At 43.3% G+C, this 24,647-nt stretch overlaps 1 protein-coding gene across 1 annotated transcript in view; it reads left to right on the top strand.

The window, feature by feature from the left end:
* The window catches only part of COX15 (cytochrome c oxidase assembly factor COX15), an 86,427-nt gene that overhangs the window by 38,794 nt on the left and 22,986 nt on the right, over positions 1–24,647 (top strand). Inside the window, exon 8 of the mRNA XM_078643548.1 lies at positions 9,262–9,375. Within this exon, the coding sequence (XP_078499674.1) occupies positions 9,262–9,375 (114 nt within the window). The remainder of the gene's footprint in view (positions 1–9,261; positions 9,376–24,647) is intronic.

Genomic DNA, 24,647 nt, shown 5'->3' on the forward strand with positions numbered 1-24,647 from the left:
ACTTATTAACTGTGTAAGCAAAAAATTAAAGGTGATTTACAAGGGTAAAATTAAGGATGTGCAAAGTATCTAGGTCCTAGTGTACAACCTAATGGAAAAACAGTTAGCTTATGGGCGAATTGGCCAGCGTCACATAAGCTGCTCCTTTTATATGGCTGTAAGATATGTGTGTAAATTAGTAGTCAGTCAGAATATCTTTATTCGACTTATTCAAAGTCATACAAAGAAACAATAACAATAAAACATGACATAAAAAGCATACATTGAATTTCCTAATACCTAAAAAGCATCATACTTGATGTTCATAATAAATACTATTTACAAGATATATGTTAGAAGATACATATGATCTCATTACAGGAAATCAATTTTTTAAGACGGAGATTGGCCAACAGCTTTTGCCCTTACAGCCGCGACTAAAAAGTTTGCAAGACTAAAAGCTGTTCGTGGATTTGTCAGGAGCTGTAGGTAGAGCAGCGCAGGGCGCACCTGTGTGAACCCTGCTTCTTTAAGTATGGGGAGCAAATATTTTTTCCTCTGCTCATGGTACAGACTACAAAACATGACAAAGTGCATGGTGTCCTGCACAGAGAAATGGTCGCAACTGCATGGGGAGGCTAATTCTGGCTTCTGCCAACCCTTAAAAGAACCTAGGTGAAAATGAATAAGATTAAACCTAAATTTGGTTAATAAAACCCTGTGATAAGGGATTGTTACAAAGCGGAGATAGGGTGCCAAGTAGGGTACGCTGACCAATAAGTAGTGAGCCCTAACTGCTGGTTTCTGCAGCTCGGCTGCCTCACGACATGCTTCCTTCCTTTCTTTAAAAACCTTTTTTGTGTAGACTATATCCTGAGCCCTAATTTTTTCTGGGCAGAGGAAGAGTTCCGGGCGACCCAATTCTATGAATGATTTATTTAGGTAGGCCAACCATGGGATTTTACTATAATTATCCAATGATTGGACATCCCTCATGATTGTATGATTCAATGGAAGGTCATCATTTAGCCACATTTTCAACCACAGGATCAAGGGTGCTACACTTAGTGTATCCGACAGATATGGCAAACCCACCTCCTTATGTATGGAATAGGTTGGGGTTGACTGGGGCACAGAGAGGAGAGATCTTATAAATCTGTTTTCTGCTCTCTGAATGGGGTCGAGATTAACATACCCCCACAAAGGGGATCCATAAGAAGCAATGGCAACAGGTTTACACTTATAGATCTTCAGCAATGCTTCCATGGGCCTGGCACCCAGCTTGCCAGCAAAGCCCAAGAGTGCAGAAGCAGATCTAGCAACCGCCAACCTCTTTGCATTTATTTGTGGACCCCAAGTACCTTTTTGATCGAACAAAACTCCCAAATAGGGGAATGTAGTTACCTCAGAAACCGGGACCCCACTACAGAAGAATGATTTGTGTCTTCTCTTCGTACACTTGCGCCCCATAACCATCGTGTGGGATTTGGACACATTAACCTTAAGGTCCAGATTTTCCATAAAGGAACCAAAAGAATTAAGAAGAACCTGGAGTCCAACACCCGTGCGGGCGATCACCACGGCATCGTCCGCGTACAGGAGTGCCGGGATTTGGGCATCTCCTGCGCGTGGAACGTCCGTACCCTGGCCTCGCAGGTGCGCCCCCAGGCCATTAATATAGATGGTAAAAAGCGTGGGGGCCAGTATGCAACCTTGCCGTACCCCTTTCAAGGATTTAAATAAAGGGGTACACCTGCCGTTGTTAGACACTCGAACGGCTGCGAAAAGCTCCTGGTGCAAAGTGGCCATAAACATGACCAGGGATTCATCAATGCCCAAATCCAACAGGGTCGACCATAGTTTGGACCTATTAACTAGGTCGAAGGCCGAGGAGAGATCCATAAATGCGAGATACACTGAACCCTTCTTAGCCACCGTGTACTTAGATATGAGTAGATACAAATTGATACATTGCTCGATTGTACCTTTTCTCTCTCTGAAGCCATATTGCAGTTCACAGAGCCCACCACATCCCTCAACGTTCTCCCTCAATCTAGATAAAAGGACTCTCCCCAGAATTTTTATGGTTGAGTCCAGCAGGGATATGGGCCTATAAAACGCTGGATCGTCCCGCTGACCTTTGTTTTTATAAATGGGGACGATAGTAGATATAGCCCATGATGCGGGAGCTGGATTGCCATTAACTGCATTGAACACATTGCACAACACCCTCGACCACATTTTGGGCGAATACATGAAGAAGTCGGCCGGGACACCATCTGGGCCAGGTGCCTTATGTTTAGTGGTTTCTGCAAGTGCCTTTTCAACTTCTTGGGGATTAAAGACAATAGGAAGTGCAACCCCACTAGGCAGTAAACCCCTGTTATTGCCCTCCTCAGCTACGTCACCCCCATATACGTTTTTAAAGAAAGACAACCATTTTTCCTCAGTAATCACACAATCCATGGGTACATTGCTGTCCTCTGAAAAAAGGGGCTGCTTAATAATCTCCCAGAATCTCCTGCTGTCCTTTAGCACCGCCGCCGAAAGGAGATTATCCCATGTTTCACGTTTAATGGATTCTTTGCGGCTCTTTACGGCTGACTTGTAAATTTTCCTTAGCTTCACGATTTCCTCTTTCGCTTTCGGAACGATTTTTAGAGCCACCAACAAATCTCTGTGGGCCTTCGAGCATGCAGAGTCAAACCATCGCTTGTGACCCTGGACTCCCAGAAAGGGTTTAGCTAAAAGTTCGTTAGAGACCTGGACACATATTTCCTCGTAGGAAGAAACCAGGTATTTCCCTTGAGTGTCAGGCTTCAAACAAAGCTCAACCTGGTCCTTGATTTTAGGGAAGCATTTTATGTAGAAATTTTCCGGGATCACATTCGCCCATTTAACTCTTCTGTCTTGATCAGTAGTCCTCAAAGGATGGGCTGGTATTACGATTGATGGTGAAGCACCCATCTGGCCGCCCCATGCCACTTCAAGTAATACTGGATTATGGTCGCTGAAGTGGGTTACTACCGTATGATAGGCGGCAGTCCGAGTTAAAATGCCAAGAGAAACAAAGATATAATCTATCACAGTCCCATGGTGGCCGCCAGTGAAGGTTGGCGTTCTCAGACCGAAATTGGGTTCATATAGATTATAATTTGCAAGTAAATCTTCGAGCTCCTGGCCCTCCACTGAGTGTTCGAAATGAGGCACTACTGGGGCAGCGTCATCATCTTCACTAACTCCTCTTCCCTTACAGGCTAATTTGCATAAATGAATGTTAAAATCACCTAATAGAATAGACTCAGAAGCGAATGCGATATTCTGTAAGACTGTATTTAAAATACTATCCAAACTGGCAATGTTACAACAGTCATAGACACTGTTCCCAGAGTTATAGAAGTTAACATATAAGGTCCTACTAGATTTATTGATGACCCTTTCGACAATTAAGATGTTATCAGATTCGGACCTAATCTGCCTGAAACTTCCTTTTAGGTCCAAAGCGAAGAAAAGCGCCAGACCGCCTTTAGCCCTACCCATTCTGCTAGGGACAGCAGGTCTAGTAAAACTGGTATACCCATCCCACCAGATGTTACTGGATGTATCCCAAGTTTCTTGCAGGGCAATGATGTGATGCTTAGAAATAAAGCTCCGCCAGACAAGATCCTGGCATTTAGTGTTTAAACCTGCCACATTCCAGCTTATGATCTTACATGACTCCGTGGTAGTCCTTGGCTCATTACCCCCCTCTAAATCTACTTCCACTATTGCTTGCAATGATAGAGCCTCGCTGGTTTTCGCATCACAGCGGCGCTGTGTGACCTCTTCTATGGGTCCATGAATGGCCCCAGCCTCAGTCCCAGATGGGATTAATTGCTGGTCAAAAAAATTTGATGGTTGGAACTCACTAGCTACGTTAAGCGGAAAAAGGCTAGGGCGATCATCAATACTAAAGCCATCACTACTACAATTTGGACTGTGCAAACCCACATTTTTATGATCAGCTCCTGGTTCGAGTCAGTCACACGTATTAAGGTCAGATAGAGGACCAAACCTATTACGTGTAGTAAAGCCCCAAGCAGATGGGGTAGCTAACTGAGCCTGTCCGTTGTGGACTGAATTCCACGAGAAATGTGGGGTGTTTGGGCGGATCAAAAAAGGGTCCGCTACCTGCCAACGTATTGGCCTAATGCCCCGCGCACTGTGATCAAACCCCGGTGCGCCGTGCCCCCACCCGTTTGTTCTTGTCTCATACGGGAGAGCCGGCTGGATATTTTGATCATACGAGTAAATGGGCCTTCCCAACTCTCGCTGTGCGATAGGCTGAAACCGGTCGTTTGCGTATCGCGATCCCATGGCCCCTCCCCAACTACTGATGTTACTATGCTTACTATGCCTATTAGTGTTAGGTAAGGTAGCGGACAGAGGCTCGTCGTAGAAAAATCTGAGAGTCAGTGGGACTATAGAGCCGCTGCGGCGTTGGGGTGGGAAGACGTTACTCAAAATATCAGGAAGGACCTCGGCGTTAGTGAAATTTAAAATGACACAGTCGCCTATAAACTTTTTCGGCTTATTGCCAATCCAGGGTACCCTCCTAGTCGAAACTATATCTCCTGCCAATTTGTCAAACCCTTCTTGGGCCATGTGCATATTATTTGAAAGCCAATGTAGGGCTTTATCTTTCAGACCCTGATTAGACTCTGTTTTATCTTTTGAAAGAACTGGGACATTAGCCAGCACCAAGACTACCGGTGAGGCTTCCACGATAAATTGAACTGATCCAACCTCTTGATGACTTACCACTGTTGCATCAGTGGGAATGATGTGAGGGTCCCCAGTTACAACGTTCTGGACCGGGGCAGTTGGTGATAATGGTGAAGGTAGGGGTAACAACCCTTGTCGAGTGGGCTGTAAATTATTATCAGTAGGGGGGGCCTCCTCATCCGTAGATATTAAATCAGTGACCAGGGCGGATAGATTCTCTACCTCTTTAGTCAAATTACTATGAACCCCACCCAACTTCCTAACTTCAGCAGTTAATTTGTCCACTTTCCCGATCAGAGGTTTAATGATGGTCTTAATTTTTATATCTATCATGTCTTGGATCCTGTTGAAAAGATCATCATCAATAATACGTTTGGACTCAAGGTCACCCTCGGAATCTACGTGTTTACCCATCCGTCTAGGAGGAGGGGTGGCGGGCTTCTTCCTGCCCAATTGTTTCCCCCCTCGTTTTACTGTTGGTTTTCTACATGCTCTAACAGCACGAGTAGTTGGCGGGTGGGGTTGCGGGTCTTCGTCCATAGCTGATAACTGACTATTTGAATCAAAAATGGCGTTGTCAGATAAATCGATGAGATCAATTTTATCCGTAACAGGATCAGAGTCATCGGTGACCACAGTGCAATTGACTAAAGTATTAGAGTCAGAATCAGCTAGATTCAGCTGAGGGTCTCCTGTTAGAGAATCCGACAAGGCTGTGCTTACAGCACTAGTAGTTGGACTGTCTGCAGGCAACACAGGTGATTGGCTTAGGCCCAAGGATTGCCTTCGTTTATTGTTGATACTACTGACCACTTGAACAAGATAAGAGTCCAGAGTATTCACGGGCTCGATAGGGGCAGGTACAATTTTTTTCCCCATGCTTTGGACTATTACTCTGAAGGGTCAAACAATCAAAGCTAAACTTATCCCAAGTTAAAGACTGACCATGACACGATATAGTATAGGGTTTGAACAACTGAAGAGTAATAATAAATAAATGTCAAATATTAGATGTTTAAAGCCAAGTGTCAGGCCGGAAACAGTACCTTAGTATCCACACGAATGTTGTCAGGGGGATAGCCTTGCCTGGCCTTTCCGTGCCTCGGAGGGCCTCAGAGGGCCCGCCCTTTGCCCGGGCTTAGCCCCGGGCACTCCCGCGCGCTCCCGCGCAGCGGTGTTCGTCGCTTTTTATAGGCGTCAATGGAGATGATGGTATTGCAGGGCGGGGCGGTCAGGGAGAGCGGGCCAGGTGACTTGGCCTCTGGGTTGCCGGGACTCCTGGGAGACTGAGTCCCGGTCCCACGCTCGCAGCCCTGTCGCTCGCGCACTCACCCTGCAGGGGCCAAGCTTTGAATGGGCAAAGGACAGCGAAGCGGAACCCGCGAAGTGTGTTCCGCGAGGTGTTGGTTGACAATCCTTGCCTTAAGCAGCAGCAGCCGTTCCCTCCTTCTGGTAGCGCGGTGAAAGTCTGTAATGGCGTCCCAAACAGCAGCAGGGGCGGAGTCCTTTTCTGGAGAAATGCAGGGCGGGGCGGTCAGGGAGAGCGGGCCAGGTGACTTGGCCTCTGGGTTGCCGGGACTCCTGGGAGAGTAAGTCCCGGTCCCACGCTCGCAGCCCTGTCGCTCGCGCACTCACCCTGCAAGGGCCAAGCTTTGAATGGGCAAAGGACAGCGAAGCGGAACCCGCGAAGCGTGTTCCGCGAGGTGTTGGTTGACAATCCTTGCCTTAAGCAGCAGCAGCCGTTCCCTCCTTCTGGTTGCGTGGTGAAAGTCTGTAATGGCGTCCCAAACAGCAGCAGGGGCGGAGTCCTTTTCTGGAGAAATGCAGGGCGGGGCGGTCAGGGAGAGCGGGCCAGGTGACTTGGCCTCTGGGTTGCCGGGACTCCTGGGAGAGTGAGTCCCGGTCCCACGCTCGCAGCCCTGTCGCTCGCGCACTCACCCTGCAGGGGCCAAGCTTTGAATGAGCAAAGGACAGCGAAGCGGAACCCGCGAAGCGTGTTCCGCGAGGTGTTGGTTGACAATCCTTGCCTTAAGCAGCAGCAGCCGTTCCCTCCTTCTGGTAGCGCGGTGAAAGTCTGTAATGGCGTCCCCCATAAATTAGTAAACGTTACAGTATTTATGCAGGCACTCCAGAAGACCGTGTATGGCTCTGTGTAGTATGTAGTGCTACAGACTGAAGCACCAGTCACCAAAGCTTTAAACGACATTAAGACACCATGAAAGCAATCAGTTGTAAATATGTATCCGCAGTGCATGCACATTTTTAAATCTTGTTCTGTAGTAGGAAGAGGCCCAAACTCTCTTTAGGTGTGTCAAGGTGAGAGTCTATAGTTTTATGTATCAGTAGTGTTAAGCCCAAATAAACAATCTTATTAAGTTTGTGTTTGTGAACCCAGCACTTAATTTTACTTTGACTTCCTGCCCATTATCACTGTTCCACCTCTCACAAGGTAAAACCCGTGGTGCAGGGTTAATTCTGTGCAAGACCCTGTTTATCACATGCCTTTAATCAATACTGACTGCGGGTCTTTTCGGAAAGGTACACAGGCAGAAAAATATCCGAAAGAGACTGCTAGCTGCAGATTAGATCTGGAAGATTTTCCAGCAGTACCCTTGCATGTCAGTAGGTGGCGTTGTTTGGATCCGCGGTGGAATGATGTGCGTAGTACCTTTTTTATAGGCGCCACTCCGGTACGCTGACATCAGTTCTTTCCTTTATGTGCCAGATAGCGCTGATCCGGTCTGAGCTACCCCCAGTCACTTTTTGACTGGCTCTTTTTGACATTTTGCCAAATTCTTTTGAGAGATTTTCTCTTGGTGTGAGGTATGCCACCCAAGAACCCATTTAGTTTCAAACCATGTGGGGCCTAACGCAGGCAAATGTTGGTGACAGACCCCCACTTGGTGTATTTGTATTGCTTGGAGCGGGACCACCACTTGTGTGGACTGCCACCCCATGCATCTAAGGCGCTGACGGAGCGCTTCCTCAGGCACTTCGCCTCCTGACATCAGTCAACTCTGCAACGCTCAAGGTCCTGATCCCGGAGCCCTTCTCAGCGGTTGTTGTCACACTCCAGATCATCAGGGAAGTCGGTTAAGTCCCACAAACAGAAATAATCCAATAAATCGTAGAGTTCTTCAACTTTACCATGTCTGTCGAAGTCTTCAGACAAGGCACGGAGCATCAGCACGCCAGGTCCTGCAAGTTGATGGAACCTGATTTTCCCATAGCAACCCGCTCAGTTGAAAGAGTTCTAGGAGGCCATACACCTCTTATTTAAAATGCCCGGTCCCTGTAGAGCACTTTCGGCCTCAAGGGAGAGGCCCTACTGGACCCACGGCAGAAGATTCGCCTTTGGTGCCAGTCGGGCCCTATGGATCTCATGCTAGATCTGGAGCGGAGCCACCACCGATACCGTGGCGTCGACTGGGCCCATTCTTCTGGGCCAGTGCCTTATTTGGTTGATGGGCCTGGAGAGGGAGATGAATGGATTGGTCTATGGTCCCTTATGGTTACCAGCCCCCGATGAGGACCAGGACAACTAGTACGAGGATCTGACAGGGGCCACTGGGTAAGACACCTCACAGTGGTCCAGTCACTCCTCCTACCATGGCTGTAGAGGAGGGAGCTTCTTTTGCAAATGGTGGTGCGTAGGGCAACTGAAGTCTTGTACCTTCAGTTGCCCAGGATTTCAGACAAGAAAAAAGTCTTGACTGAGGTGCTTCAGCTGGGAGTCACTCCTTCTGAACCCCTCCTCCCTTTCAATGAAACCCTTACAGACGTTCAACTCAGGCTGGGTCTAAACCCTACACAGGGACTCCTGTGCAAAGGACAATTGGCCACCGCAATCATCACGCTCCTGTACCCCAGTTTTCTTACCCAGCACCCCACTCCGGAGAACTTAGCGGTCCAAGCCTCCACATCCAGAATTAACCCCAGTACGTCCCCTAACGCTCCACCAGATAGTTTGTGTCATGGTGTGCTTCCCACAACGTTGACCCCTTTCTGCACCTTTATCCAAGGTTCTTTTGTTTGCTTGATCTTTAGCCCTGCAGGCCTCTGCTCCAGGCATAGTTAAATGTCATCTCCCTGCCATTTCGCATTTTTGCGGTTGCAGAACTAGCCTTCTCTGTATGTAACCTGTGGTGGCTATGAAACACCTCCAGCGTAGGTTCCCCCCCCCCCCCCAGCCGTTCATCATGCCTCAGTGGTACTCCAAACCTGTCCTCAGATTTCTAATGTGTGAACCATTTGAACCTCTGCACAATTGCCCTCTAGGCTATTGTTCATCAATACTGCCTTTTTTGTTTCCTAGCCCCCCTCTCCTTTATTACTATGTGTGATCCTATCCTGTTTACTGCTATACGAAGTTGTTACATCTGACTCTTGGATGACGTTCATCCATGCTGTACATTTTCTATTCCTTACTTAATAAACAATTGCAACACCAAAAAAATCATGGATTCAGTTTTTTTGAATGTGTATGTAACCTATTATGTTTGTTTTTCTTCTGTCTAGGGCATCAGCTCCGTGACGGCCATCACTGCCTTATATTACTATTCTCGGAAAATTCCGCTTCCTCCCAGAGCGAAGATGGCATTGACCTCACTGCTCGGTGTTGCTTATCTGCAGGTACTACTGTGACTTAAGACCCAAAACAGAATTTCCATTTTTAAGTTGTTGTGACTTGCTACTTACAGCCTCTCTGATTTTCAAGTGTGAATACTCGCCATGTCACTGTGTGTGGCCATGTGCTGACCTGTCTTATATCCTTTCCTCTTACACAGATGCCAAAATTTTAAAATCATTCTTTTCTCTATTCTGTGAAGAATTTAGATTTTGCCTAGCCAAGAGCTTGCCCTGCTCACCACTCCATTTACTGTCTACATATAGGCTGCTGGCTAATGATGTCGGGAACTTGAGGCTAATTTCCATACCTTCAGTATTGCCATACCGCTTTTGGTGCATTGAGTAGATCAGGCAAGAAGGCCAAGAATCGTCAGGATGGTGCATTGCCTAGGTTCCATTCAGGCCTGAACCAACAACTAGCTTGCTTGCCTGTCCCGTTTGAGCTTTTGATGGAAATTGCTGCTGCAGGGCCTGATCGTAGCACACTCCTCCCTGTTAAGTTGCCTTTCTCCTATGTCCATTCAGTTACTGCTTATGGACCGCAAGTAATCCCACACTTTTCTTCCCCACCAAGTTGGAAAAACCCTCATCCAAACTCTATTGGTCTTCAGTATTGACCATGTTAATGGTCCCAACCACATCCTCTCTGCTATAATTCCTGGAGAGCTCTAGATTGTGATGTACCAAATTGGCAGAAACAAATATTTGACCTTAAAATCTTGACTACAGCCACCCATTCCCGATCAAGCTTCACATTTTACACATTTTGGTGAGGATCCACTTTGAAGTTATGTGCGTCACCCAAGAAAGATCAAATATTCCTTCAAATAAATTTTCAGAAGAATATCCTCAAATGGACGTTAAAATCAGGAAGACCAAGTTTTCTTGAACTACCCAGAACAAGGAGCCAGTGGTGTGCAAGTCAAACATTCAGTACGATTGGACCCATACTCTGAAACATCCTACCTGATACCTTTTAAGGAAATTGAACTGAGCCTCTTGTTACCAAAGAAAACAAAGACTCTAGTTTTCCAAAATGTTTTACTCCGCGATCTGAAGCCCATCTCACCCACAAAAATATTAATAGATAAACCAAACTGTACTTCTTCCAGTAGCCCAATCCTATTTACCATACACATTCTGTAGCTGAAGTTGCAGTTTAAAGCTAATTACAAAACGTTCCAACTGCAATCTACAGCTCTGACTTAGGGTTCATTAGGATTCCCTCATCCACCTACCCCAAAGACTGACTAGCAGAGGATGTACTGGAGAAGAGACTCATATTGTTTCAAAGCATTAAAGATACCAGCACTGGAGAATTTCAGATAACAAGGCTGTTTGTTTTCTTTCTTTTCTGCCTCCCAGAAAAGACAAGAAAATTAAATGCAGTTCTTTCCAGCCTAACTAAAAATCCAAAATCAAAACACTGATACAGGACTTGATGGCAGATGGTGGTCATTGTTACAGATTAATCCAAAAGGATATGTATACCGACACTTCTGTCTTTGGCCTCAGCAGAATGGCTACACTGTTCATGTATAACAGGACTATCATTCAAATATATCAGACAAATCTGGAGTTACGGTAGGAATTAAATCCACAAGGTGATTGCCCTCTGGTGAAGTGTTAGACTGAAAGAGAATTAGTTCGTTTTTGTTTTTTTTACTTTATTTAGCATTTTAAGCAAAAAACAAAGCAACGCACTGATCACAGTAAAGGGGTAACCTGGTTACACAGTTATGACACTTCGTGGCAATCCGCCTAGTTGCACAATAGATTACATGTAAACATCTCAATCATAAGCTGTCCAATTCTAGTCCATGTTAAACATAGCCATCAATTATGCTACCCGGAAATCACCCACACCCTCCAACCCACCACCCCTTCTAATCATCATACCAAACAGTGGCTGCCTGTGGACTACAGTTCCAAACACAGGTTCCGCTTACAGTATAAAGCAGTGCCCTAGCCCACACCAGTTGGCACCAGACCCTGCTCCTGCTGTGTAGAGTGTTCCTGCTGTTGAGCCCTAAGATAAGTCTTGAAGTGACCCCATATATCTCTAGGTCTGGAGGCTGAGGGGACTGTGTCTGCGTAGTTCTCACATCTCATAGAGCAGGACGCCAAGCTTTGGAGCCAGGACTGCACCGTAGGAGTCCTCTTACCCCCCCCCCCCCTCCCCCCAGTGGATCGCTACCTCTCTCTTTGCCAACAGCAAGGCGACGGTTGCGAACCGCCTGACCTTAATGGGGAATTGTACTACGTATCCTAATAGAGCAACCTCAGGCAGGGGATTCACTTGTACCAGTATAATCTTGCTGAGTGTGTTAAGCACTCCCAACCAGAATGTGTGAATTTGTTGCCAGGTCCAGGCTTAGTGTGCAAGTCTGCCTGGGGGGACTGGCACCGTTGACATGGATGTGACCTATTGGGGTCAATCCTGTGTGCTCTGCGGGGGGTAACATACATTCGACTTAAAAATTTGAAGTGGATCAATCTGTGCCTACTGTTTAATGGACACTAGTTTGGTCTCCAAACAGCACGCAGCCCACTGCTCATCCGATATCAAATTGCCCAGGTCTGCCTCCCAAGCACTCCGCACCCTAGTATCGTCCAGAGTGACTAGATCTACACCTGCCTTATAAAGTTGCGAGATTGAAATGAAATGATGAAATGATTACGCTCTTGTATAGCGCACGACTACCCGTAGGCATCTCGGCGCTTGCTTAGGGAACCCGTCCTGGTATTCCCCTGTGAGATACCCCGGCAGGGTGTCCACAAGGTGAAAGCCAGGCATCCCGCCGCGAGGGGCCGTAGTGGAGATTAAGCAAGCTATTGCCCAGAGTCGCAGAGTGTGACCCCATGAGTTGAGTAGGCACCGGAACGAGAATTATCGAGTCCGTGGAATTTTTGAGCCCGAGACCTGCCGAGGCGGGGAATCGAACCCTGGTCCGCGGCTGATCTCAGCTTCCAGGTCTGCCGCCTCTAACCACTGAGCCACGCTTCTCCACAAGTTAAGTGCTCCTCTCTGCTACTGTCAATAACTAACGTCAGAGGAGCGAATGACGGGGGTTCCAGAGTGAAGTCATGGAGCCGGGCTCGAAGCGCAGCCCTTAGTCTGGCCAACACAAATCTGTCCATAAACGATGCTGCTGGAAAAAGAGACGTATCCTCCATATCACATATGTGGCCCGCGGGAAAGAAGTCTCCCATTTTGGCAATGCCGAACTTCGTGCAGGTATTTTGTACAAGCTTTTCTCCAGTTATGGAAAGCAATTTGGGGTTTAGAAGAGGTATGGCTGATGAATAGATTGTTTGTGTGCTTGTGAGACGCCCCAGTGCAGCCCACACCCAGCAGGTAGTGGAGACCGGTTGTATATCTGTGCGATCTCGTGTGATACGTATAGGCAGGACCACGGCCAAAGTGTCCGGTAGGACAAAATCTGACTTAGGTCTCAGGAAAGTTATTCTGGCGTCCGGGTGATACTGTGCTTGCGCAAAACTGCACTGCGCCGCCAGATAATAGAGCTGCATATTTGGGACGCCATATCCCCCTCTGCAGTATGGGAGTGTCATGACCTGCCGTCTTACTCTCAGCGTTTTATTGCACCATATCAATCTAATTTATTGTGTGCAAAGTGTGCTAAAAAACTTTTTAGTCAGGGGGATCGGTATATTATGGAATAGATATAGAAATTTGGGAAGGACTATCATTTTGATGAGCGCTATGCGTCCTGCCATAGACAGAGGGAGTTTCAGCCAGTGATCTATTTGTGATTCGAGCCTGGATATCGCTACTCCGTAATTAAGACAAACAATTTGATCCGGATCACTATGGACATGCACCCCCAAGTATCTCACCGAGTCAGAGCACCATTCCAACTGAAATTCCAGTGTCCACGGGGTGGTACTCTTCGTAAGGGGAAAGATTACAGATTTATGCCAATTGATCCCCAGGCCGGAATAAGTGCCAAAGCATATGATTTCTCGAAGTAGTGGTTCTAAGTTAGTCTTAGGATCATGGACATAAAGGATCGTATCGTCTGCATATAGTGAGACCAATAACGGGCCTGTAAGGAACACCTACCCCCAGTGAAGGTGTTTTTCTTGGAAGTGCCGCACTAGTGGATCCATAGCCAAAATGAACAACAAGGGGGACAGAGGACATCCCTGCCTTGTACCCCGAGATAGCGAGATGGGCAAAAACAGTGTTCCATTAAGTCGGAGCCTGGCCGTAGGTAACGTATATAGTAGGGCTGCGGTGGCTATAAAGCCCTGCGGCATGCCCATACGCTGCATTACGGAGAGAAAAAAGGGCCATTCCAGACAATCAAACGCCTTTTCGGTGTCCAACAGGACCGCAGCTGCAGGGTTGTTAGGGTCTATTCTATGCAGGGTGTTGAATAAAGTGCAGAGATTAAATGCTGAACACCTATGGGGAACAAAACTCTACTGAGCCGGGGAGATTATGGATTCCACGAGTAATGACAGTCGGCATGACAATGCTTTAGCAAGTATTTTGGAGTCAAGATTAAGGAAGGATAGAGGACAATAGGAGCCACAGAGTAAGGGTCTTTCGTGGGTTTGGGGAGCAATATAATAACTGCTTCATGGAGTGTAGGCGGGAGGACCTGTTTTTCCAAAACTTCCGCATACATATCAAGCATACGGGGAATCAATAGCTCCTTGTAAGCTTTGTAGAAGGCCCCAGTAAACCCATCCAGGCCAGGGGCAGAGGAGGAGTTCAGGGACGTAATTGCTTCATCTATGCTGTCCGCTGTGATCGGAATTGCTAGGAAGTCCTGCATACATTTTTCCAGGAACACCAGTGCAATTTCCGATAAATAGGCTTCCTGCACCGCACGATCTGAACCCAGCCTTGTGGAGTACAATGTCTTGAAATAAGTGAGAAATTCCTGCTGTATTTCCAAAGGATCAGTGAGGTGTTGCCCTTCCTGCGAGCGTAACAAGAGAATTAGTTTCAAACTTTTAAAATGGATATTGCTAAGTTACAAAAGTGGGTAGCCCTCTTCATCGCTGGCAGGGAAGATATGCGCTGCCTTGACTATCTCCTCCTGCATTATAGAAACTGGTGTGGAGATAATATAAGTAGTAGACTGGAATAAAATACCATGTCTGTTAGTAAAAAACTGAAGACTGGAAAAAAAGTCCAAAGATACCAAACAGACCAGAATGGAAACACATGATGCAGAAATTGAATTAGAATTACAGAAGCACAAACTGAATCTTCTAAAGTGATAAAGTGTGCAGTGATTTGACAAGTGAAGGATTGATGCCCTGAATAACCCAAGAAGGCTCCCTTTTCTATTGGAAATAGAATATTTGACCTGGAATTAGTTATACAAAAAAGAAGTGGAATCACTCCCATCTTAGTACTGGAAGGTGATAAAAGGATCCATTTATTTGTGGCTGAATTCCCTAAATTACATTTCTGGTCTGGATTATTTAATTTTTATTAATTATTGAGGCCAGAATGGATTGCTGGGAGCTAAACTGTGACATGAGGAAAGAATAGATTTGTGTTTGACATTTTGTGTCCCCCTTCCACCCAATGTCTGCAAAGACCACCTGAACCTGCCTAACTCTTCAATAGTGCTGCGCAGGATCAATGTCAAGCAAAGCGGCTAGCACAGAGATATAGAGGACAACCCAGGGCGGCATTTGCTCTGCTTAGAAAATTTGCTGGCAGATGGTCTCCACCAGTTCTGAAAGACCAGGAACATGGCGGCAAAACAGTGAAGTAATGGAGTTGGGTGACTGTTTGAACTTAAGACAGCAATACCAGTAATGCACCTACTAAATCCTTCATCCAGACACTTATACATCCACTCATTCTTCAATATGTAAGACATATTTTAACTTTACAGAAATACACAGTCACTGGATGTTGTCATCAGTGATGTCATTTGAGATGTCATCAGTGATGTCATCAGTGATGTCATTTGAGATGTCATCAGTGATGTCACTGACCATGTCATGAATGATGTAATATGTGACATGATCAGCAATGGATTGCGGGTGCGCGATATATAGTTAGTGCAACTAACTATATATGCGAATTTCAATGGTTTTGTGTGAGTAAAATGAGGTTTTGTAAATGCTAATTCCTAACTATATATGGTCTATAACCTATGGTTTTTTCAGTGAATTTTCAAGGTTTTGTCAATGCTAATTCCTAACTATATATGGTCTATAACCTATGTTTTTTTCAGTGAATTTCAATGGTTTTTTAATAGCAAATATCAAAAGCTTTAAAATGTATTCTTCTTTAATTCGAAAAATATATTTTATATGTTTTAATACAAATTTTTTATGTATTTTTTTTTTTTTATTATTTTTTTTGTTTCGCTCCCGGTCGGCGAACCGGGTAGCTTCCCGTTAGCTCAATTTGGTGCCGCGACCCGGTCCGCGAACCGGTAAACGTTCCGTTTGCGCAACTGCCGCGTTAGAAAACAACATCGTGACGCGTCGCGTAATCGCGACGTATGGCGTTCTCGCGTAATGCGTCTTATGACGCGCCGCGTTAGCGCACCCGGAAGTGCTCCGGAGCGCGAACCGAGGCGCAAAGCGCAGCGCCCCGGAAGCGATCCGGGGCGTGGCGCGCAGCGCGTAACGTAAGCGTAACAGGTCATGTAACTTGTTATCAAAACTTTTTATTGGTTCATTTCACTTTTGGTTTCCTAATGATGTAAGGCTAGGTCATGTGACCTAAAAATAACACTTTTCATTGGTTTAGAACTATTTTTTTCCCAAATGATGAAAACCCCTCCTTGTTTCCTCACTCTGACTTTCAACTTTGTGAGAGGAAGACCTTTTTTGATTACTTAGAAATGGCACGTCTTGTAGCTGCAGCTGGTGCACCCCCACCACCACCACCACCTCCTAGGAAGAGAGGACCACCTCCTCAGATTATCATTCAGCAAGAGGAGGAAGAAGAGGAAGAAGAGGAAGAGACGCAAGGGGAGAGGCAGTTTTTGCCTGGGGAGCCAAGAATTTCTCATGTAAAGGAAGATTTCATATGGCAATTTTATTCATTTCCCCAGGGCCAAAAGAAAGTGAATGCCCGTTATGTTACTTGCCTTATCTGCAAGAAAGATCTGCCCAGAGGGACAGACAAGAAATATAGCTATGGCAATTAGACCATGCATCGCCATATGCAGAGGTGGCACCCTATTAATTATAGTGCTGCGCAGGTACGTCACCTGCAGGATAACCCCCCTCCTGTGGCCAGAACATCAAATGTAGAGGCAGTGACGGGACCAGAGGCGAGGGAGACGGTCCCAAATATACAGATGAAGTTTGGGAGTGTCAAACAAGTCTGCGTTTATTGCGGCCAATTGATTTGCTACAGGGAAAGTAGCATCACTCTAATCAACAGAGCTATCGACGATCATAATTGTCCAAAACTCCCCAGAAAATAAATTATTTTTTTTTGTTGCTCCTGTTGAGCCCTTTATAATGAATCATTTTCGTTTCTCCCCCCCAAAAAAACCAAAAAAAATATAAAATCGTTCAAAAAATACAAAAAAAGTAAAAAAAAATTCAGAAAAATAATTAAAAAAATATAAAACAACAAAAATAATTTTAAAAAAAGTTCTTTTCAGAACTACCTCCCCTTTATAAAAAAATTGCTAGAATGTTTAGCACTCTGGCAACCTCTATTTCTTTTGATTCGCTTCCCGGTTCGCGTGCCGGTACGCGAACCGGAAGCGAACCAAAAAAAAAATAATTTAAAAAAAAAAAGAAGAGTAAGTATAAGGGAAGGAAACAGAGAGTAATGTTAAAAGAAAGACAGCTAGAGGGAGTAACACAGAGATACTGTTTAATAGATCTATTTACCGAAGAAAAGATGGAAGAGGGTATAATTGTGAAAAACAAAATAGATAAGGAAGTGAAAGAAAAAAAGGAGAGTAGAAGAATAATAAACAAGAGTTTCTTAGAGAATGTGAGTGAATGTTCAAAATAAGAAGAAAAATAGTAAAGGATGTGGAATGAGAGGTAGGGATAGAACCGGACTAAAAGAACAATCCTGAGGGAAAGTGTTAAGAAAACAGTGAGCAAAAGTAAATAGGAATAAAACAAGATGTATGACAGTGACTAAGGTTAAAACATGTGGAATAACAGAGAGAAAAAACAGAAAGCAGAAAAGAAGTGACAGAAAAGGAATGATTGAAACAGCAAAGAAATGTAAATAACATAGGGGCATATTATCAACACAGGCGATAAAATTATAGCTGCTTTTATCGGCAGAAAACTGCCGCTAAAGCCGCTTTTGCGGCAGTTTTCTGCCAATAAAAGCAGCGATAATTTTATCGCCTGTGTTGATAATATGCCCCTTAGTGTGCTTGAACTACAGGGAGAAAGCATAATGAACAAGTAGTGAAAGAGTGATCCGTCAGAGACAGTGAGAGTAATAGAGACGGAGTGAGTGAACAGGAGTGAGGAACTATGAGAACAGAGGGACTGAGAAAAGGAGTGGAAGGAGTAGAGTAAGTAAGTAATAGAGAAAGGAATGAGGGAAGTAGCAAAGGCAGGAAACTGAGGGTTAAAGAAATGAAGCAGTGGAACTAATAGAAGTTAAATGTGATAGAAATGTAACGAAAAGAGTACAAAACATTTACCTTATAATTGTCGTTAACTTAGTCACTTGTTATTTTTATACTTTCAATCTGTGAAAGAAAGAACAAAAATTTGAAAAATATTAAAACATGTATTTAAAAATTAGAAAAGACAAGGGAAAAGATTAACAATCATCCAATTTTACAAAGAAATAAAGTTAGAGATAAACATGCAGAAAAAAAGAGAAAGAAACGGTGATAGACAGTCAGAGACAAAAAGAAATTGAAATAGAGTAAATTACTAAGAGAAAAAAAGAAGATACTTTCAGTGACAGAAAAGAAGGATAGAAGAGAAAACTAAATTGAAGTTGTGTAAGCTACTAAAAGAAAGTGAGTAAGGTAAACTATATAAGGAAAGGGTGAATAAGGAAAAGAGAGTGAGGGAGAGAGGAGACAGAGGAAGTGAAGGAAAGAGTGTCAGATACAGACTGAGTGAGGCATCTACACAATGTGATTCATAATGTTAGGAAACACAGGTAATGTAATTGAAAAACGTTCAATTTTTTTTGCTCATTCCACAATCACATCACCTGTGTTTCCTTTGCTTAGGTATCTCATTGTGCAGATGTAGTCTAGCATATGAAAGACTACGCAGAAGGTGAGCACTGTATGCAACAACTTTGACACTTACAGAAGCCTCTGCTTCTCCATGCCCCCTACACAGTCCTAAATATATACATTTTAAACTGACGGTATCTTGTTGCAGATTAAGTGAGGCCTATCTTGCAACATGGTGCATCTTTTGCACTGCTGCTGTGTCACAAAAGTGACGCAACGGCGGCGCAAAAGAGGCGCACGGCCATCATAAAACTGCCCCTAACATTTTAAATGATTGTTTCAGGATGCCGATAAGGTGTGGCCTATCCAGAGATTTGTTTGAGGTGAGGCCTACTCAGAGTTACAGATTAAATTTAGGCTTGTTGAAGAGTACAGAGGAGATAATACATGTTCAGGCCTACCAACGAAGTGAGTCATGTCCACTGCACTCTTGAACAAAGGCCAGACCTCCTCTGTCTCCCTGGACAGGCCTAAACCTCATCTGCACAATGTGATTCGTAATGTTAGGAAACACAGGTGATATAATTGAAAAACGTGCAAATATTTTTGCTCATTTAACAATCACATCACCTGTATTTCCTCAGCTTAGGTATCTCATTGTACAGATGTAGTCTAGCATATCCAAGAGTACGCAGAAGGTGAGGACTGTATGCAACAGAGCAATGTACATTACTCACCTCCCTTGACACTTACAGAAGCCTCCGTTTCTTCATGGCTCCTACACAGTTCTAAATGTATATCATAAATACAAAAAGTACAGAATTAATTATACATGTTAAATGGTTTATTTTTGCTGTTCTCAGAATATATCAAATTTCACTAAAAACAGTGACTTGAAGGTATTCATCATATAACAGCAGGGAAAAAAAACACAATCAAAATGATTGTGTTTAAAAAACCCATATAACATAACCAATCAGAACTCCTCAAAAGTAACTTACTTTCCATGATGTCGAAGGATGTCCTATGAACAGCTTATACTCTGTTGTGCTGTTATTATTTTCAGCCCGCCACTTTCTGAAAGAAAAGCTCCATCGTTTTGACAAATATGTTACATACCATAAATGACTTCTCGCTCTCTACCGCACTTCTCCTCAAGGCCAAATCGTGTAAGAGCCATTTATAACTCTTGGAATTCTTCTAAGCAAATCCCGTCATTTTCTTTTTCCGCAACTTTCAGAAAGAAAACGTTCAAGATCACTTTCACAATCCTGTACTAGTAATAGCTCACCCTTCTTGCTCACTCATGTTCCACATTTCCTATGACACTGATACTGCTTACTATGAAGCAGACTTACACTACCTCTATGACTACTACAATTATTTAATTCTCTACATCACTTTTAATCACAAAGCAATTTAAAACAGTACATAAAATTATATCAACTCCTAGAATCATTATAGGCCAGTTACCTACCCTAAATTCTTTCTTCTGAAAACAGAAAGTAAGAATATTTTTAAGTCAAAATGCAACATTGTTTCATAGTCAAATGTGAATCATTTCCGAAACATCAGCTTTTTTTACATTTTCACTAAGCTGTGTAATAAGCGGATGTTGTCAAAGGACCATCATGTCATATAATAGCTGCAGTTAGAAATGTTCTTCCTAAAATCAACAACTGTGTAGCCACAACATTTGTAATTAAAGTTGAAAACTTACTTTCATCAGGTTTATATAGTTGGAATTTTAAAATGACATTATAACCAAAAGTTTGTTCAAAAAATGTGTACAGCATTGCAGACTTACATTACCTCTACTCCATGTTTTGATTGGCTGCTTGAATTAGCTTATTAAAAGAAACAGTTTTTCTGAACTCATTCAAAGTGCAGTTATTTTTCCGTGACGTCAAGTGTTATGGTAAGAACACCGTTTGATTTGGGGAATACTCTGTTGTCCTTTAACTAATCCGTGCCCACCACTTTCTGTAAGAAAACCTTCTTTTTTTTCAGGAACTACTTAAAACTCAAAAATAACTTTTTACTCTGTACTACACTTATCCTCAAGGCCAAATAGTGTAGGAGCCATTAGAACCACTTGAAATTCCTCAGAGCAAATCCCGAGATTCTTTCCCTAAAATTTTGGTTGTAAAAACACCAGGTAAGAATTTTTAAGGTCAAAAGGCAATTTTTTTTTTAAGTTAAAACAGAATCATTGCAGAATGACCAGCCGTTTCTAGACTTCAAATAAGCTGTGTAATGTCCTGATTTTGTTGAAGGACCGTCATGATATATAATTGCTGCAGTTACAAAAGTCCTTCCTGATATTGACAACTGCGAAGCCACAACATTTTTAATTAAAGTTGTCAATTTTGTTCCATCAGGCCTATATCGTTGGAACATTAAAATGACATACTGGCCATATGTTCGTATAAATAATGTGGACAACATTGCAGACTTACATTGGCTACACTCCATGTTGTGATCAGCTGCTTTTACTAGCTTATTAAAGGACACTGATTTACTGTCTGGCAAAATTAAATATATAAATCTTTCTGAGTCTACACTAGTAGTACTTGATAACCTACAGTTCTCGCAGTCATGCTGCCATTGATAAGAAAGGCCAAACAGATGATCTACATCTACACCTTCATCTTGCAATACATCAAGCATATACATTAAAAACTCCTGACAATCTTGCTGAATATTTTGAGAGAATTGCGTTTGACCTGAACATTTGTCTAACAGATTTCGAATTTGACACACTTTCTATTTTTATTCTATCAGTGCTACATTTCTCTAACACAGAATTCAACAAACTGCAAAATCTTTGATCCGAATTAACCACAATCTCTTCTTTTAAAGTTTCTAGAGAAAAGACAACATTAACCACTACATTAGCATAGCAGTTGACACCAGAACTATTTTCAAATTGAAAACCAACAACATCTTCAACAGAATCAATTTTTTTTCTGCTTATAATTTTGGGTTCATCGACTTTTCGTCTTTTTGCTACAACCTCCCTACTATTGGTCACATTTCTTCGTTTCCGGCCTACCACACGTTTCTCAAACAAAGGATATTGAGGCAAATGTGGCGCATACTCTCTTCTTAACCTATTGTATTCCTTAATACAATCTAGATCCGCACAAATGTTTGTGACATCACACTCAATCAAGTACAATCCCGATAAAGTTCTGACTCGTGACAATGCCACATATGCCATAACTTCCTTGAACACAGAACTGCCAATATTCACCAATGCACTGTCTACACTTAAACCTTGCGATTTATGGATTGTCACCGCATATGCCAAGCAAACAGGAAACTGCTTACGGCGAACATATAAGTCTTTTACAAGCAAAAACCTAGCAGAGCAACGACCAATTAGCTGTACTTCCTCAATGCCATCAAATTTAATTTTTAAAAATTCAATTCCATCTCTATTTCTGTATTTCTCAAAATCAACAACATTACCCATTGATCCATTTACCAGACCTCTTTCAACATGTAAATTTCTTCTTAAAATTATACGGCAATTTAAGCACACATTCAGAGTCTTTTCAAAACCAGCAGTTTTAGATATAGTCTTCTCTAATGAATCCAATTTTGATTTCAAATTCTCAGACAAAATAATTGTTGCTCCCATATGCTCTATTCTGTCAATAGCTTCCAGTTTCACAATCTCTTGGTTTTCTAAATTCAACATTTTATTGTTGAAGATGGCACATTCTACAAGAGTTGGCATCCAACATATTCCAGATTTCTTCTCAGTAATTTTCCGAAAAATATTCTCAGGCACAACGTCTTCTTCTGGATACAAATTTGACAGTAATCGTGCATGTAAAGCTTCTTTCCCATGCTCGGTCACTTTTCCGATTCTAACATCTTGTAGAATATTCTTATAATCTTCATCCTTCGCTTGACGCATATTTTCACGCAGTTCAGCATAATTGAAGTTTAACCATATATTAACGTTGCCAATGCTCCCTAGGCACTTCCTGGTATCTTCATGTGTAAGTAGTTTAAACACTGGTTGTCCTTTCACTGGTGTCAGCTGCAGAAGATCACCGAAAACAATGATGTGTTTGCCACCAAATAACACATCATACTCTGTTTTAAGAACTTCTTGCATTCTCAAATGCACAAAGGCAAGCATGACATTGGAAACCATGCTTACTTCGTCAATGATAAGAAGTTTCATTTTCCTCAAGACTCTTGAAACTTCACAACAAGCATCTCCAGATAACTTGTGGTATTGTAATTTGTTATCATGCTCCACTGGCAGCATCAGTAGACGATGCAAAGTAATACCTTTAATGTTATGTGCTGCCAGTCCAGTTGGAGCGGTGACAACACAAGACAGCGATGACTCAGTCCTTTTCTGCAAATAATATGAAATTGCTTTAATGAGGAAACTTTTTCCAGTTCCCGCTTCTCCACTCACGTACAGTCGGACAGGCTTCAACGACGTACATGAGCACTCTTTCTTCTCATGACTTAATCCATGATCAATTTGGTGTGTAACTTCGTCATATATTTTCCTCTGCTCAACGTTGAGTTGTCTTTCCAAGTCTTCTAAGTTAACCGCATCCTCCTGAGCATGTGCCATGGCTCTTTCCACTTCAATCATGGCAGTGGCAGCTTCATTTTCGATAACTGGTCCTCCTAGTGGATCCTGACTCAATGAAACAGAACTCTGACTGTCCTGAGAACTGTCTCTAGGAATCTCGGCTGCAATCGTTGCTTCCTGCTCAATTTCCGCATTCAACATTTCTAGATATTTGGGAAAAACAGGACATTCTATGGTCTCCTTGGCGGCATTGAAAGAGTCTTCGTAACAGAGGAAATCTCCAAGCAGTTCCTCTTCTGCACGCCAAGGCTTGAAAAGTTGCAAAAGTGCTAAATAGAAAAACTCTTTTCTTTCAGGAGATTCGCCACTCAATTGTCGATGGTTTACCAAGTGGCATTTTCTTTGCTTGACCAGACATCCCTCACTTCCAATTACAGCATACACTCCTTTATCAATATCTTCTTTGATGTTCCTCTTGAATATGTAATTTTGTAGAACCTCATACAGACAAACATTCTCGAGGTGACTGCTTCTATTTGGATAATATGTATCCAACATGTTGGTCTACAAAATATCTGTACTGTTTGGCTCCTTTTTCGCCAAATACTCAATTTCCCGCACAGGTTTCAGAACTCGATTACGTGTTGCAGCAAGACCAAGACTCGCCCAAATGATACTCCTAGATTTGGCATAGAGACTTGCTGAAGACAATCGGTCAGAACATTCGTAAGCTCCGATTTCTCGATGCGACAACATCTTCAGACTGAAACTGTACAACTTGTTACTGAGGCTCTTTTCATGGGAAATGTCCTCTCACATATCCTTCAATTCTGTCTTTTCTTTTTTGGTGATGTAAGATGTCACATACCGAGCCACAGCCATACAGTTATCAGCCACAAACTGTATATCCATGTTAGCATTCCACATGGACAAAATCACTGGGTTGTAGTCGTTGCTGTACTTGGACTCTTCGTTCCTTTTCAAATTGTATGTATTTTTGGGTGATTTCCTCGTCACATTATGTCGCAGCGAAGACATCAAACTGTTCACTCTTCCTTTAGAAATCACCGGTCGTGGAAAGGCAAAACGACATTTTGTGTAGAACTTGTCCTTGTTTCTGAATTTACGACAACAGTACTTTCCACAACGATGGCTTTGGAAGCGTAAAACTTGTTCTCTTAGGCTTTTGTCTTCCTTTGTCTTTGGAACAGCACATGTAGAATACTGTTCTATGAAACTCATCACTAAGTCATCCGGATCTGTTCCAAATTTGGGTGCATCTTTGATCCATAGCAGCATATGTATATGAGGAGCACCTCTTGCTTGGTACTCCTTTCTCCAGAAGAAATCCAACACCTCTCCAAGAGGTGGATTTTTCTTGTTCATGATGAAAGACATCATAGCTTCAAATCTATGATTGAAGTACCTGCATACATTCACTGGATCCAAAGAGCACAGTTCTCCAGGTGTCTTGAATTCGATATTTTCAATGTTTCCATTTGCCTCTCGTAGAAATTCAAGTAAGTCTTCCCAGCCATACTCGGCACAGCTGAGAGTGAGGAACCATG

This window comes from Lissotriton helveticus, chromosome 5_1 (genome assembly GCF_964261635.1).
Source record: "Lissotriton helveticus chromosome 5_1, aLisHel1.1, whole genome shotgun sequence".
NCBI lineage: Eukaryota > Metazoa > Chordata > Amphibia > Caudata > Salamandridae > Lissotriton > Lissotriton helveticus.